At 41.3% G+C, this 18,096-nt stretch overlaps 1 protein-coding gene across 1 annotated transcript; it reads left to right on the top strand.

Moving 5' to 3' along the window:
- Window positions 1-3,395: 3,395 nt before the first annotated feature.
- Window positions 3,396-17,591, top strand: LOC138969560 (uncharacterized). The gene is made up of 8 exons (XM_070342396.1): window positions 3,396-3,996; window positions 6,508-6,584; window positions 9,792-10,140; window positions 10,637-10,777; window positions 12,629-12,709; window positions 13,082-13,189; window positions 14,106-14,186; window positions 16,785-17,591. Exons 1-8 carry the CDS (start codon window positions 3,846-3,848, stop codon window positions 16,997-16,999), a joined length of 1,203 nt encoding a protein of 400 aa, XP_070198497.1. The 5' UTR covers window positions 3,396-3,845; the 3' UTR covers window positions 17,000-17,591.
- The last annotated feature ends 505 nt before the right edge of the window (window positions 17,592-18,096 follow it).

Raw genomic sequence — 18,096 nt, 5'->3', positions numbered from 1 at the left:
AAGTTGAGGCGGCACTGTCACGCCCTCATTTTTCAACCAAATTGGTTGAAATTTTGGTCAAGTAATCTTCGACGAAGCCCGGACTTCGGTATTGCATTTCAGCTTGGTGGCTTAAAAATTAATTAATAACTTTGGTCATTAAAAATCTGAAAATTGTAAAAAAAAATAAAAATTTATAAAACGATCCAAATTTACGTTTATCTTATTCTCTATCATTTGCTGATTCCAAAAACATATAAATATGTCATATTCGGATTAAAAACAAGCTCTGAAAATTAAATATATACAAACTATTATCAAAATTAAATTGTCCAAATCAATTTAAAAACACTTTCATCTTATTCCTTGTCGGTTCCTGATTCCAAAAACATATAGATATGATATGTTTGGATTAAAAACACGCTCAGAAAGTTAAAACAAAGAGAGGTACAGAAAAGCGTGCTATCCTTCTTAGCGCAACTACTACCCCGCTCTTCTTGTCAATTTCACTGCCTTTGCCATGAGCGGTGGACTGACGATGCTACGAGTATACGGTCTTGCTGAAAAATGGCATTGCGTTCAGTTTCATTCTGTGAGTTCGACAGCTACTTGACTAAATATTGTATTTTCGCCTTACGCGACTTGTTTTCATTTAGTCAAGTTTTGACTAAATGTTTTAACGTAGAGGGGGGAATCGAGACGAGGGTCGTGGTGTATGTGTCAGTGTATGTGTGTGTGTTGGTGTATGTGTCAGTGTATGTGTTCTTGTTAAGACCGCGTCGTTTTGACTTTGGCCCGAAAATGGAGCCGAATTGTTTTGACGCACCCCGTTGTTTTGACGTCACAACAACGGATGCCTCGATTTTCGAGCTTCCCGCCCTAAGATATACCATGTGACACAAGGATTTGATTTTATTGGTTCTGTCCAAACTATGATAATTTTGTCAGGGTTGAGTGTGTGGCGAGTGTGTTGGGCTAGTGTTTTGCGGTCAAAACAAGAACTGTAGTTTTTTGGGTTCCCCTGGCGGCAACATTGAGAGAGAGAGCGAGAGAGAGCGGATTGCCGCGTGAAACCGTGATTTGACACGATGGCTGACGCCGACACGCTGGGTGAACGCCGCAGCCGGTACATTACCACAGACACAGGTGTGTATTATAGTAGTACTTTGTTGTCCATTTTAGACGAAAAGACAGTTGACTGAGTTGTTTTTGAAATAGTGACGCGCCTTCAACTTTATCTTTCAGGTCTGTTGCCACATGGCTCTGACATTCCAAAATGGCTAACCTCGTTTTTTGGAATTTAGAGCTCACAATCCAGTGACAGTGACATTAACAAGAACTTGATCAGTCATTAATTATCAATGGCTTATCAAGTTGTTGGTACAGGTTACTATGCAAGAGTCTTATACATTAAAACAAATTATGGCGAGTGGTGCACAGATCTAAACTATGATACTCTTATACTGAGAAGGCACGATGCATGTTGGTTTTTTAACTTCCGAAAGATTCTGAGATTAGCTGTGCGTACAAGCGATCGAATAGCACTGATTTTATCAGTATTTATATAACTATGTTTTGTTTGTGTCAGTCTGTGCTTGTTTGCTGAATTTATGTGTAGGAGCCTGAGGCGGGTTGAGATCTAGCTCCAATGTTCAAATTTCAATCTCGCCTTAGGCCTAGTAGCTGTTGAATTAGGGAGACCGAATAAGTCAGTCACGGTGCGACTATATTTTTTTTTTAATTCGATTTATTTAATTAAAAACTCTTCACGTCCTGTACCGCACGACTTTGTTACTATACTTAGGAATGACCTCACAGGACGGAAGCGCTCTCTGTGCTTGAAAACCACATTTAGGTCACTTCCTTTGTAAACAAGCACATAGCTGCTCCGCGGTTCGTTCGTTTGGTGAACGTTTTGGTAGTTTGCAATGGATTTGTATTGATTTTTATTTCACGGAGATTTTGGGACCATCTCTGGTGATGCTGATACAGTCAGTAAAGACAAATTTGGGGATATTATCGACGAATTAGGGGCAGAACAAGTGCTGGGACTCGAAGCAGACAATGATTGTCACAATCGCTTGACATTGAAATTGTAAGCTTAATGTAGTTTAGTTTCATCTCCCCCGTCGCGATATAACCTTCGTGGTTGAAAACGACGTTAAACACCAAATAAAGAAAGAAAGTTTCATCTCTTTGTTCCACCATCACCCAGCCGACGCGGCGACTTCCTGGCGTGGCCGTAAAGTCCGGTTACTCGATCACGTCGCTCTCTGCTCTGTGCATCGTCAAATATGTTCATGCTTTTCACCTGTTGCACGTGAGTGAGTGGAGACTCGGCTCCCCCATAATCATGGTCCAACAGGCATGCGAATCATTAATTCTGCTTTTTACACGATGAGTCTTCTTCTGTCAATTTAATGCATACTAGTTACAAATTAAAATGACAGTATGATTTCTTCATTAATTAACTACTCATAATGATAATACATGTATTATACGTGTATACTTTACATACATGTTTTATAACATAAAACCCATAAATGTCATGTCTGACAGTGACACACACAGATACCCACTTTCTGGTCATTTTCATCAAATCCTTACGGTACTGAGGCTTAGCAATAGGGAAATGTGTTCAGGACGTGAAGAGTTATTTGACCGGGCGAAGCTGGACTGACTTTGGACTTATCATGTATTGGAGCCATTCTTCCGTTCTGGGGACGAAATCCGTCTGTTGAAAAAAAACAACTACTGTTTGTGTTTTACTTTACCCATACACACGCACATGTTTTTGTTCCTCTTTTTTTCTCTTCATCCTCTTTTTGTTCTGTTTTCTTCTCCTGTCCACGACATTACTGCTTCCCCTCAAACCTATGATGTATTTTTTCCGTGCATGGTTTATCCCTGTCTCTTCCCAGAGACCAGGCAGTCCGGTTACAGTAGCTCGGGTACTTTGTATCTCCCCCAAACTCATCAACTTAAGTTCATTACAGACAAAATAATTAGCATAGCCGCTAATTCAACAGTGTATAGCCTATAGGCTCTCTTTTTCTTTTCTCTCCTCGACATTCAACCCATGGTCCCCCTCGACCACTACCATCTTTGACGCAATGTCACTGTCAGAAAACTCACTGCCTTCTTCGGCATCATACAATTCATCATCTGACAGAGACTCGTCAGTGGTAAGACATAATGCATTCTCATCATACTCCAACTCCTTTGGATCAGACACACCTGAATGACAATGCTTCTCAATTAAAAATGTACACATGCTTTTATGTGAGTTAGGGAAGTATAAATAGAGAATACTATGTGGCTTGCTGTGTCGTACCAGATTTTCATGAGTTGTTTTTTTAAATATTGAACTGCGAGCGAAATCGAGCTATTCACTATTTTAAAAAGCAACGAGTGTAAATCTGGTACAAAACAGCAAGCCATGTAGTATTCTGTTTATCCTACATACTGTACTTACGTGTATTTTACTGAAAATGTCCTGCAGTCGAGGCAGCTAAATTGAAGACGCTTGTTTTGGAACCTTGATCTCTTCTAAAGCCTCGTGCAATCTATTACGTCAAAGCAAAGAAACGTCACTCTGAAAGTGTGGCTTGACGTGTTAGTTCTAAAAATTCATCGAAGGTAATTAGCGAGCGCAATCTTTTTTCTTCTATAATGACGTTTGTCTCGGTGACTTTGGCATCATAAGCAGTGGAAAAACAGGTCCCTGCCAGACTTGCTTGACATGACCTCATTTACATGATATACACACGTGTGATTTGAACGATTATTATCTCACGAGTGTCTCTCTCACGTATGTAGGATGATATTATTAATCAAATGAAAATTTACTAATAAAATGTTCTATTATGTCACTAGTGGAACCAGGAGGCCGAGGCCAGAGATTTAAAACAAGGGAGTACTTCCCACATTTCTCATACGGCCAAAGAATGGTGCAGGCTGCACTGGCTAAGAGTCTACCTGCCATACCATTGCCAGATGACACCAGCAATCATCCAGGTACAATGTAATCCCATTTTTATTTTGTTGAAAGGCAAGATTTAACCAGAAAGTAAGGAACTAACTCAGGGGTTCCACTTATTGCACACACAAAAGTATATATACGCAGTTTTCAGCCTCCGTACACATTTTCACCGACATGTTGCATTTTGTCACGCAAAATTACAATTGCACTCAAAAAACTAAATAGCCACGAAGAGAGCACCTGAACTCCCACCTCTGATTCTCCCCACCCGCCTTGTTCATCACTGTTAACACTTGTGTACTTATCGCCAGAGGCCATAGTACCAGTGCTCTACCGAATTGAATCTTTATTCCTTAGGTCACTGCCACCGGCGATAGCCATATGAATGACCAGCTCTACCGAAGAGGAAGATTGCATTACATTTCTTTGGGGAGGGGGGGGTCGGGGGGGTCATGAGTCACAGAATAAATAATTGATCCTGCTGTGTTCAGCAAAACAATGGTCTGCCTTATCACACATGCCATCAGTTTGGTGCACTGCCGATTCAGTTTACAGGCCAGGGGTGTCCGGGTCTACTCTGATTACATCGGACTGACCCACAGTGATTGTTTTTCAGGCCGAAATATCTTCCATTTAGCGCCATGCAAATAGTTCAGTTCCTCGCTTAGAGGCCTATTACCTGTACAGAGCCACTGCAAAACGCAAACAGACCGATCTGTCGTCGGAAAGTGAAAGAACAGAATCTGATGAAGGGACTTCTTTTAGTTACTTATCATCATCATGTCCAGCTAGTACTTTTTTCAAACCGGTACGCAAACTTTTATGAAGCAAACAGTCCAGAAAAAAACGGTAGGCTGGTCATTGGAACCAGTTAGAATCCAGCTCAGAGTACTGGTTTTATAGTTTTGCCAGCGAAAAAAGACGCGGTAGTTCTAAAAATCAACGGCAGCCAATTTTGTTCGGGGATTTTTTCGTTTCAACCGGTAAAATACCGGTAATTACCGGTTAACGCCAACACTGCATGTCTGTAGTGAGAAAAACACACTTCTCCTTCGCGTTTTTTCCCCCAATTAAGTTTGTAATGGTACGCGTTTTCCCCGGCTCATACGCATTTTTTCAGTCATGTTGTGTATGCAAACGCAAAAAGCAAAAACCCAGTGGAACCCCTGACTAACTAACTGTTATGCAATACTTCTGGAGGGGTGATCACACTACAGTGAACACAGTTTAGTTATGACTAAGATATGTAGTTAAATTGCTATTCTGATACACATGGAAGAATTCAGGGTTATGATTTGATAGTCTCACATGGACCTATTTCGGTCATAAGGCCATATATGTCAACGGAAGCTGCTCAATATCCTATATATTTACAACAATAAAGCATGCTTCCTGTTTCATCACCGTGGATGAATTAAGTGCTTGCATGCACATACCTGGTCAGGTTTGCTTCTGTTACTGGTCGATAGACGATATAGTTTGTACAATAACTAAATTCTTGCCGTCCATGAAATACATCCCTGGTAAAAATTCAATTCCTGCAACACACCTTGCAAAACTAGTAGCTGCAGTCTAGCAGACGGTCTTTCCAGTGCTTTGTAATGAATCGGCAATATTGCCTTTGCCTATGCAACGCTCATATATATGCAGATCCCAATCTGATGAATGGACTGACCCACAGTTAACAGAGAAAATAGAGGACCCACTAGAGAAAGTGCTGAATTCTTGGGATGTAGTCTGATGATAGACGGAAGACAGACAATAGACGGAAGACAGACAATAGACAGAAGATAGACGGAAGACAGACAATAGACGGAAGATAGACGGAAGACAGACAATAGACGGAAGACAGATGGTAGATCGAAGACAGACAATAGACGGAAGACAGACGATAGACGGAAGACAGACGATAGATGGAAGACAGACAATAGACGGAAGACAGACAATAGACGGAAGACAGACGATAGATAGAAGACAGACGATAGATAGAAGACAGACGATATACGGAAGACAGACAATAGATGGAAGACAGACGATAGATGGAAGACAGACGATAGATGGAAGACAGACGATAGACAGAAGACAGACAATACACGGAAGACAGACAATAGATGGAAGACAGACGGAAGACATACAATAGACAGAAGACAGACGGTAGATGGAAGACAGACGATAGACGGAAGACAGACGATGTAGTCTGACGATAGACGATATATATACGGACGTTCAACCAGTATTTGGCTTCAGCTTGATTCAGGAACAAGAGGGCGACCGCAACTGAGTCGCATGTATAGACAAACCATAATGCCTTTCTGCAGTCCAGTCTATGAAATAGGACTTACAGCTGATCTAGCTGGACTCTACGCAAGCTTCAGTACGAATGAAGTAAAATCTCCCATATCAAATTTATTATACACAAATATGAAAACAGTTAACTAGACTGTTCTAACTGTAAACCAACGTAAAGGGGAAATATGAAGCTCAAAAACAGGTTAAGTCCCAAGCATCATGCAACCACAGGCGCTTTCTGTCTGTCTTTCCTACAGTTGACTGCAGCTTCGAACCACAGGCGCTTGTGACAGAGGACTCTATAAGCAGCCATCACTCAGTTGACTCCCAAATGGTGAGTTTTTATAGAGAAGATTATTTGTTGCCCTGTCTGAAGATATTTTGTTTTTGCGATTTGATTTGTTAAATGTTTGATCTGCATTACTTGTGAGTTTCCTGTGATGACCAAGGCAATGAAATATGTTTGCTATCTGCAGTCTATGTTCTTTTGCCTCTGAAAAACATGCATCAGAGTTGTGCATTCTATTTTTCCTCACTATTGATTGGATTAACGTTTTTAATTTGTGACTGTTTACTGTTAATGTGTTTTTTTGTGCCTATGATTCCATTTTCTGAGGCTGTGCTTATATTTCTTTATTTATCGTCACAGTTCAGTACAGACTTTTAACTAGTGAGAAGAGCATCCTTCCAAATGGACATGTAACAACAAATTTTAGTAGACCTCAGCTTCGCTTTATTAGCAAATCTAATGGCAACATTATTTCTCGAAAAACCTATAGTTCACTATTGACCAGCAGGGATAGACAAATAGTCTACCCGATTGCCAGGAGTAAGTAAAAAAAATCTGCCGGGCTAAGAGAAACCACCTGGCAACTTGTCGGCTGGCTATAAACATTCTGTACCAATGCAACAGTTTTGGTTGTAATTTCAAGTTTCAAAGCGATGCAACAATTGGGGCATGTGCTGGGCCAGCAACATTTCTGGCGGGCTAGTGAGTACTAGTGTAGTAACTTTCTTGAAGTTACTAGTCCTGTTGGCGAGTTAAGATTTGAAGATTTGGCCATCCTTGACAAGAATGATTGAGATTAAAAAAATCTTGATCAGCACAGAAAATAGCTAGGCTTTACTTTTTTGGTATTTGTTCAAGTCAATGGATATTCTTTTTGCATCATGACTTGTAAAACCCTTGGCAGATCTATGAGGTTGCACATGTGACCAATTGTATGAGCAGCAGTGATGGCCAAATCTCAAAATTTTAATTTGCCAGCCGAACGAGTAACTTCAAGAAAGTGACTAGCCAGACAGAACTGTTGCTGGTCCAGTACATACCACACAACAGATTATGAGTATCAGATTTCTTTGTACAATCAAAATAGAGGTGTTTTTGCAGATGCCAGAGGTTCAGCATCTGCAGTGTTAATGTGGCTTTAAAACACCATAGTAGTACAACCAACACTTTTGCATTTGACCAGAATTTTCACTGGCCAGATGGGCGAGCTGCCAGACGGTTTCTTCTAGCGGAGACGGATATTTTAATCGCCTCTGGCAATCGGGCGGACAATTTAACCGTCCCTGAGCAGGAATGTGCTTATTGAGCTATATTTTCATATCGTGACGCGGGCCGGTTGGGAATTGTTTGGGCCGGTTCAAATTGCTGACCTAAAAAAAATAAGTTAAGGTAAACCCCTGGACACTAGTTTTTAGGACCTGGAGAGGACCCCAGACAATGGGGCCTCAAGGTTTGTCATACCCAGAAAATCCGTTTTAAAGTTTTGTTCCAGCTGGGACTCATTGAGCCCGGTATCGCTGCGTGAATGACACATTTTCCACAAAACCACCCGCCCCATGTTCTATGAAAGATTTCTCTTCAAGGTCACATATCTTCTGCCGGAGGGAGGCTCAGTGCAAACTGACAGCAATTTTTGACGATAGTTATTGTGTTTTGCAGGATTTTTCAGACAAAGACATGACATATGTCCCAGACTCTGCCAGCAGCATTGACGGATCGCATTTGTACCCACCATTGTTTTTTGGGTCACAACTCATCACAAAAATGGCTACGGGAACTGAAAGTACTTGCCCTGCCCCTGCTGAACCTGCTTGTCCTGAGTCCACATCATGCCCCAAAGAAGATCCATGCAGAATCAAAGGATTGTCCTTCGCTGAAACAAAGACTGTTGGTGACAAAACTGTACCCAAGCCTAAGCAGCACTTTTGTTTGTTTTGTCAGAAACCACAATCACGTTTGCCTCGGCATATTGAGACGCAGCACAAAGATGAAAAGTCTATGGTCCCTTACTTGAATGCTAAGAAAGGATCCGGAGAAAAGAAGGCGGAGCTGACAAAGCTTCGGAATGCTGGTGACCATCAGCACAATTTGAGTGTTCTGAGAAATGTGTCTGGGACACTGGTGGTGAAACGGAGGAAGCGAGAAAGTCCTTCGGTAAGCAACTTTGTTGCCTGCCCTTATTGCCTTGGATACTTTCAAATAAAGGATATTTACAGGCACAAGTGCGTAGAAGCAAATGATGGCTCACGGAGGGAATTTGTAAAGAAAGGGAAGCTAATGTTGCCCGATTCTGAATGCAAGGAAGATGAGTCGGAGGCATTCCAGTCTTTTCTTGACACACTGCAGTCAGACCATATCCGTCTGGTAGTCAAAACTGACCCTTTGATCAAAGAGCTTGCGAGAAGCCAAGTAAAACGGCACGGATTTAACCCGAGTCGTTTCGCCCAAATACGAAACAAAGTGAGGGAGGTTTCACGTCTGTTATTGAAACTGCGAAAAGTGTCAGGACTTGAAAACGCTTCTCTCAAGGAATTTCTCACGCCTGAAATGTTCAAAACGGTAATAGAAGCAACCAAACAAGTCGCTGGTTACGAAGCAGAGGAATACAAATTCCGAATTCCATCCTTAGCCAACAAACTTGGCTACACAATCAAGCTGTGTGCTGACATACTGGAGGTCCAGGCCGTGGAAAAAAGGAATGACAGTCTGAAGTGTGATGTTCAGGGATACCTGAAACTCCATCAGATGAGATGGAATGAAGAAATTTCTGCCCACGCAAGTCGCAATCTGTATGAACAGAAAAAGGGACATGCAAAACGTCTTCCTCTCTCGAGAGACGTCGCCAAGCTCTCCTCTCACCTCAGCAATGTTTCAGCCGCGGCCACCCAAACCCTCACTACAGCACACGAAGAAAAGGAGATCAAGGCAGCATGGAAAAGCCTTGCGGAAGTCACTCTGACCCAGATAATCCTTTTCAACAGGAGAAGGTCAGGCGAGGCCTCAAGAATGAAACTAGTAGATCTAAATCAACACGAAACTCATGATGTGGATGTCTTCAAATCACTTAGCACATTTGAAAAAATCCTATGTAACAAGCTGACCAGGATTGAGATAATCGGAAAACGTGGCCGAATTGTCCCAATTCTCATGACTGCACAGGTGAAAGCAGCTGTGGAACTGCTTGTGCAAAAAAGGGATGATGCTGGTGTCAGCGGCTCCAACAAATTTGTGTTTTCTTGCACATTCTTTCAGTCGGAGGGGCACATTCGGGGATCTGACACGCTTCGAAAGTTTGTGACATCAGCGCAGTTGGCAGAGCCACAGTTCATCACATCTACTTCACTTCGAAAGCAGGTTGCTACTCTGTCCCAGATAGTCAGTTTGAAGGACAACGAGCTGGATGCCCTTGCTCAGTTTATGGGACATGATGTTCGCACTCACCGCGAGTACTACCGCCTCCCATCAGACATGATGCAGTTGGCCAAAGTCAGCAAATTACTCCTTGCCCTTGAAAAGGGGAAGCTGCAAGACCACCAGCGCTGCACCCTGGATGAGATGGAAGTGGCTGAAGATGAAGCCATCACCTCGGATGAGGAGGCAGGTATGTGTGACATTTTGAAGATGAATTCCTTTGCTCTTTTTGCACAAAATGAACACAGCTAGACTATCTCTAAATCTAGTATTGTAATAACCTTTTTTTTTGTATTCTTAAATTCATCTTCTTCTCCTTCTGCTTCTTCTGCCTCTTCTTCTTCTTCTAAATTGGGGGGCTGAGATGGCTCATTCGCTACACAGCGTGGACTACATATAGTTCCTCTGACTCTCATAGTCACAGGTTTGAATCCCGGTCTCCCTCTCTCTGGTATCGCCTTTGTTGTGGCTAGTGACATTGAACCACCAATACAATTTTATTTGTTTTAAATCTAAATTGAGAACGTTCATACTTCAATGCACACTACAATGTGATATATTGTGCTAACATTAATTTGCATTACACAATAAAGCAAACATTAATACTACGGTACTTACTACATAAACTTTTGTACTTGCGATCTAGGATTTTATCTATTCTATCATATTGTAACTATTATTTACAGAATTTGTTGAAAAGGGTCACAACCCTATTCCAGAACGATCTGCATCAGGAAGGTTCGCAACAAAAAACTCTTTGGCACCGCCACATAACCAGCCCTCTCCGCCTATGCATCAACCTTGTCCTGCTACAGCTGCACCTGACAGTAAGTCTTCTTCTTCTGTGTACGCATGCTATCAACTACAGTACTGCAAGCACTCCCAGTTTCGGATAAAAACAAATGCGATTGGTCACTTTGGCAGAAATAACAACTGTGAACAGAATGTTGATAGTAAAAGAAAGTAAGGAAGCAGGAAAGATGAGCCGGTGCCTACCTAACAGCAAACTAGATAGCTCCTAGTGTTCAAAAACAGGAGGGGCCCTTAATTTAAGTCTGCAGCGCTCCACTGCAGTAGGTGACAGTAAGTGACAATATGGGCTGAATCCATCCCATCTACATGGTGTTGGAGTGGGGACAGGACATATTTGAATGGCGATGTCGCTGTTCAGTGTCTGAAAGTCTCTTAAGTTTGTAGTTGCAAACATGACTTTTCTTTACCCCCCCCCCCCCCCCCCCCCCCCCCTCACTCCCACAAAGTAACATAGTAGATTTAATTTCTTATTTGTAGCTGCCATTCCATGTAAAAGTGAATACATTTACTTATTTAGTATAAACTTGTCACCCTGGCATGAGGTAATATGACCGGCACGGTTGGCCTAGTGGTAAGGCGTCCGCCCCGTTGTGGGTTCGAACCCCGGCCGGGTCATACCTAAGACTTTAAAATTGGCAATCTAGTGGCTGCTCCGCCTGGCGTCTGGCATTATGGGGTTAGTGCTACAGACCTGGGAACCCATACGATTTCGCCGTATTTTGTACGCATGATTGTCTAGAATACGCTCAGTACGGTCAGTGGGAAAAAAATACGACGAGAAAAATTCCTAGACTACTTTTCTTCACAGGCCCATCCTGAAGCCGATCCAGTATTTTGGCACATGATTACGTCGCTATATTAGCCGCCGTCGAAAAAAATATAATCGGTTCGTGTCAATCAATCAAAACAACCAGGCAAACGAAAGTACGGTATTTGGCGAAATCGGCTCCGAGAATAAACAAGTGAAACAAAGAAGAAAAGTGAAAAAGTTTGAAGAAAAATATCACACACACACAATTTGTACCCAACACACACACAAATGTAGTTCCGCCCGGAAAAAGCTTTTTTGGGATGATTTACAACTTTTGCGCACATTTCGAGCAGACGAAAACACAACATGGCGGCTCTCGCTCCTCCAACTATTATGCGAGACACATAAAAACGAAATCTCGCGCGCGCGCGAGATCCTGATACATCCGGTGTTTCTCTGTACGCTTGTCACGACGACTTGTTGACAAACGAAGATTCGCGAAAGAAAGAGAAAAGCGCCGAGTCTTGAGTAGAGAGCTAATAAAGTACCGGTAATCGCTAATCGAGCGAAATGAAAATCCGCGGCGACTTCCATTAGGTGAATTACTATTCAAGTTTAGGTAACGTTTTAGCCGCATCTTTTTATAAGCCGCAATGAGATTTTTTTTTAAAAGTCGCGGCTTGTAGTCCCGTCAAATACGGTACAGTTTGTGTCAGTAAAAATTGGAAAAAAACATTTGTTTTAAATGTATAGGTAAACTTAATTAACGGTGTGACGGACGCGCATGAGGCATGTTTTAATCATGGATGTGCAAACGCTGTGTGGAGTACGTTCATTTTTTTGAAAATACACCAAGTTTGTTTGAGAATACTCAAAGTGCAAAACAGGGGTTCCCAGGTCTGGTGCTAGGACTGGTTGGTCCGGTGTCAGAATAATGTGACTGGGTGAGACATGAAGCCTGTGCTGCGACTTCTGTCTTGTGTGTGGCGCACGTTATATGTCAAAGCAGCACCGCCCTGATATGGCCCTTCGTGGTCGGCTGGGCGTTAAGCAAACAAACAAACAAATAATGAGGTAATATCACAAGGGTTATTCATGTTTTTGTATTTGTCAGATTCTGCTGATGATGAGGAAGCACCAGAAATCCAAAGGAAGTTTCAACGGTGTGCTGCTGACAGCAGTGCATGCTCAAACAGTTCAGTATATATCTTTCTCCTTAGTCAACCAATTTTCCATGGGGGCGCGACTGGAGATGGATGAAGGTCAGGGGGTTCCTGTGTTCGAGTGGGAACAGCTTGAATTTAACTCACAGAGTTGTTTGTGTCCAACACGCTTGTCGGAGGTGTTTTTTTACGGCGTCAATGTTGGGGGGTGGGTGGGGGTTAAGGATGAGGGGTAGAACTGCATTCGTTGATGCATTTTGATTGTCTTACATCTGAAATGTATTTGTACCTTTGAAGAATAGTTCATTCCTGTACACTCATAACACCGAACACACGTTTATTTATTTTGAACATAACATAATTAATACAATAAATAATTAATTATAATTTTATTATGTCCCCAGGCGAGCCCCCTTCCTCCTGGACATTCTCTCCTGTTGGTGTGGCAATGATGAACAAAAGATGCAGTGTATTCACACAGATCACTTCTCCTTCAGCGTCATCTAACGAAAGTAAGCTTTATTGCATATAAATTAATTTAGAAACATGCTGGCGTCACCCCCCGCGGGTTAGGGGGAGTCCCATATTGGTTGGGACTAGAAAGAATTTACCCGATGCTACCCAGCATGTCGTAAGAGGCGACTAACGGTTCTGTTTCTTCTCTTCTTTTGTCTTATTTCTGCCTTACCAGTCCTTTCACCTATATTTCCTTCCAAGAAAACTCTCCCTACTATTCCCTGCAGTTTTCCAATTCTTTTCTTGTTGTCTTATTTCTACCTGACTGGATCCATCACCTTTATTTCACTTACCAAAAGTCTTCTTTTCCACATCCTTATTTCTCTGCACCCCGCATGTCGTATGAGGCGACTAACGGATTCTGTTTCTCCTTTAACCCTTGTTAAGTGGTTCTTGTATAGAATATAGTCAATGTTTGTAAAGATTTTAGTCAAGCAGTATGTAAGAAATGTTTAGTCCTTTGTACTGGAAACTTGCATTCTCCCAGTAAGGTCATATATTGTACTACGTTGCAAGCCCCTGGAGCAATTTTTTGATTAGTGCTTTTGTGAACAAGAAACACTTAACAAGTGGCTCCCTCCCATCTCCACCCTTTCCCCTATCCCATCTCCCCCTTTCCCTCGTCCCGATATAACCTTCGTGGTTGAAAACAACGTTAAACACCAAATAAAGAAAGAAAGAAATGCTGGCGTCATGTACGGACGATTAACTAAGCGCCCATTACCTAGTTGTTGAATGGCCGCATTCCATAGTGGAAACTCTTGTGTTTAGTTATTTGACAACGAAATTGATATTTTAAAAGCATATGTCTTTTAGCTGTTGTCCTTTTTTTGCTATTTTGCATAATCTATCAAATGATTTGAAATAAAGATAAGGCAGCTGAGAAAATCTATCGTCTTTTTTTTCCCCAAGGTTCAACTGACAATGAGTACCTACCTGAACAGTGGAGCCATTCCAAACCAAAGAAGCTCAAATCAAAGGCAACGCGCAACAGTGAGTGGAAACATAATCATTGTCTTTATACCTCTTCTTTCTCTTTGTGAACTGAGCTTTAAGGAGCTGACTCAATCCACACAAAAGTCATTCCTTTAAAGTAGAACAAAACCAGTAAACTAGATAGTTATTGTGTTTTTGAGTTATAAACTGTTAATCTAACTAGGAGCGTATAGTTATTGTGTTTTTGAGTACGGTAATACCCTTCTCTAAAGCACTTGGAAGGAAACATAGAGTATGTTCACAGACCTGTTTACCCTCCCGGAATTATTACGGATTTAGGGTCTAAATTCCGGTATTACGGAAATCTACCGGAAATTCTGGTCACGAGAACCATTTCCGTGTGTGAAAATTTAAAGTCGAAATTGTAGTACTAGTAGTCACCGGGATTTTGATTTCCCGAAAACCCTTTTAGCTCAAGGCCGACCGGAACAGCCTTGTCTGCGCATGTGCAAAAACAAGGTATTTGTCGGTCAACGCGTGGTTTTTGTGCATTCGGTCCGATCGACATGGGTCGTAAGCGTAAGGCCGATCTCTCTGGGGACAAAATGCCAACCAAAAAAGCTCAAGTTGTACAGGAATATCGGCAAAACTATCAAGTCAAGTGGCAGTGTCTGGCGAAGTCTAAGAAGAGCGAATCACTTGCATTTTGGTGATCGAATTGAGATCAGTGCAACAACAAAGCTAGTCAGTCATGAGTCACTGCAGTCGTTCGTCCGCGAACCAAGCGAACGTGTCCCGAGGTTAGACGCAGCATTAGTTTATTTACAAAATGCAGTACACAAATGAACATGGAAACAAACAAATTGTGTTTGGCAAAACATGAGCCTGCTTCGCATCGAGTTTATTTGACCAGTATGTCTGTGCTTCGACATTATCTCTTGCTACGGTCAGTGACTTGTGCTGTTGCCGGAATTTGAAAGTCTTTTTGACTCACATGCGAAGCAAAAGTGAGTCTATGTACTCACCCGAGTCGTCCGTCCGTCCGGAAAACTTTAACGTTGGATATTTCTTGGACACTATTCAGTCTATCAGTACCAAATTTGGCAAGATGGTGTATGATGACAAGGCCCCAAAAAACATACATAGCATCTTGACCTTGCTTCAAGGTCAAGGTCGCAGGGGCCATAAATGTTGTCTAAAAAACAGCTATTTTTCACATTTTTCCCATTTTCTCTGAAGTTTTTGAGATTGAATACCTCACCTACATATGATATATAGGGCAAAGTAAGCCCCATCTTTTGATACCAGTTTGGTTTACCTTGCTTCAAGGTCAAGGTCACAGGAGCTCTTCAAAGTTGGATTGTATACATATTTTGAAGTGACCTTGACCCTGAACTATGGAAGATAACTGTTTCAAACTTAAAAATTATGTGGGGCACATGTTATGCTTTCATCATGAGACACATTTGGTCACATATGATCAAGGTCAAGGTCACTTTGACCCTTATGAAATGTGACCAAAATAAGGTAGTGAACCACTAAAAGTGACCATGTCTCATGGTAGAAAGAGCCAATAAGCACCATTGTACTTCCTATGTCTTGAATTAACAGCTTTGTGTTGCATGACCTTGGATGACCTTGACTCAAGGTCACATGTATTTTGGTAGGAAAAATGTGTAAAGCAGTTCTTAGTGTATGATGTCATTGCTAGGTTTAGTTACCCTGAAGGTCGAGGTCAAGCATGTGAGTCGTATGGGCTTTGCCCTTCTTGTTGAGTCTAAAAGTGATCTCCATTAATCTTTCTCCAATATAGCAAAGATCACAGTTCTTTGAATTGAAAAACTTTAAAGAAAATCTTTAAATAAAATGAACGAGCCAGTCCACAAAAAAAAAAGGTAGCTTCTGGAGAGTGTTTTTATGACTGGTTTTAATGCAGGATGTAAACAGGTCTGTGTTCATAACGAGTTAACTGTTAATCTAACTAGGAGCGGCATTTTGTCAAAGAGCAGTTCAAATCCGTACGTTCTTTAACATATCAAAATGGCCTTCTGCTGTCGCTCAGTTTTCTTGATTCAAAACTAAGCAGTAAATTGTATAATTATTTAAAAATGAATAAATAAGTGGATCAGTTATCAAGTGCAATGGCTAACTGACCTGCCACTTCTCATGCCCATTCGTGGCTTCTGTCCCATGCTTTGAAAATGAATGTGTACAGGGTCTGTAATTCCGGTTTTAATTTAGATTTGAAATCTTTTGTAATTAATGGATTACGCCCACATACACTTCCGTGTATTAGAGGCGGGGACGGGAGTCCCAGGAATTGGAAAAAAGAGGAGGTACTATATCTAACTTACATTGAACAACCAAAATGTAAGCAGCACTAAGATTGACAGTGAAAATGTGACAGTTTTAGTGTACTAGCTTTAGTGCCACGAAGAAGAATCAGAACAAATGTTGACTCGGGAAAATAAATGTCCATGCCCAATCAAGATTCGAAATAGAGACACTGAGATCACGAGTTGTCGGCCTAGACCACCAGACTACCCGGCGCTCATATTGAGTTGGCATGATTGTTCCTTATAAAGTTTTAATCCGATAACATATTTAACCTTTGTATCTCCGGTAATAGGTCTTGTGATATCTGTGTCCACAAAGGTTCAAGCCAGCCATGTCGACTGTGGTTGGAGGAGGAGGTGAAGGCAGTGGAGGCTCATTTGTTAAAATATATCGCCACGCAAGTGCTGCCAAGAAAAGAGGATATCCAGAAGTGCCTTCAGGCTGAAGAGGCTCTGAAAAATCGTACCTGGCTACACGTCAAGAACTATGTACGAAACCGGATTACTGCTTTGCAAAGAAATCAGCGAAACTAAATAATGTTCAGCTTTTCAGCTACTGATCATCTTTTCAATGTTGTTGCTGATCACTACCACTAAGTGGATATATCTAGTGCAGGTTTGTGTCTTGAGCTGTACTGGACAATGATTTACACATTTATCTTTATTTGTTTTTATTAATTTTGACTATGAGCACACTGGTGGTTGTGTTTCATGTTAAATGATTTATTTAGTATGTGTTTATGTAAATCATTTTTGGCATTTTGAATAAGCTAGATGTGACCTTTCTTAGCACTGATCCAAAGGTCAGTTTAATATGCGGTCAAAACAATGATGGTGGAGGCAGTTGGCTATTTTTAATTCATTTGCATAGCAAAAACGAGGCTATATATGTATTGACAACTGACCACCTATTGAACACTCAAAACTTTTCAAATAATGGAAGCTTTCATTATAAAAAGTTGTCTTGGTTATGAAACCTATGAACACTTATAAAATGCATGTGATTACATCAGCAAAACAAAACAAAATATAAGCAAGTGAGTCATATTCTTTGTGGCTTTGCCCTTGTTTAACTGTATTATCATTATTTATTATCATGAACACAGACTACCATAAGGTCCGCTCCCCCCCCCACCCCCACCCCCACCCACCCCCCCCACCCCCCCCCCCCACCCCATTGTGGAGGCAAATGGCCTATTTTTAACAGGATGTTTGAAGATGTGTTTCTTTTATTATTTGTTTGAGAGACAAGAAGTTGGAAAAAAAGTGTTATTTCATGTTCTTTTGTCACCGCGGGCAAAGTTAGTCAATCATTGATATAGTAAAAAAAATCTGTTTTGTTTGTTGCCATTGAAATAACACTTACAACAGCACTAAACATGATGTTGCTAATTATCTTTTTGTGGATTATTCAATGGAGTGTTTTGAATTGTGCCATTTATCATGCAACAACTGGTTTATTTTTATGGTGGTTGATTTTCCATTATGCAAAAATATAATTCTATGACTGAAGACTACCTCATTTCATTCTATTTCATGATTATACGGAACACACTCTAGCAGTAGCCCTGCTAGTCCGTTTAAGGAAAGTCGACACATTGTATGTTCCCGTCAGAACAATGTATATACAC

Source organism: Littorina saxatilis, linkage group LG1 (assembly GCF_037325665.1).
Source record: "Littorina saxatilis isolate snail1 linkage group LG1, US_GU_Lsax_2.0, whole genome shotgun sequence".
NCBI classification, from domain to species: Eukaryota; Metazoa; Mollusca; class Gastropoda; order Littorinimorpha; family Littorinidae; genus Littorina; species Littorina saxatilis.
This window is presented reverse-complemented; position numbering and strand designations above follow the sequence as displayed.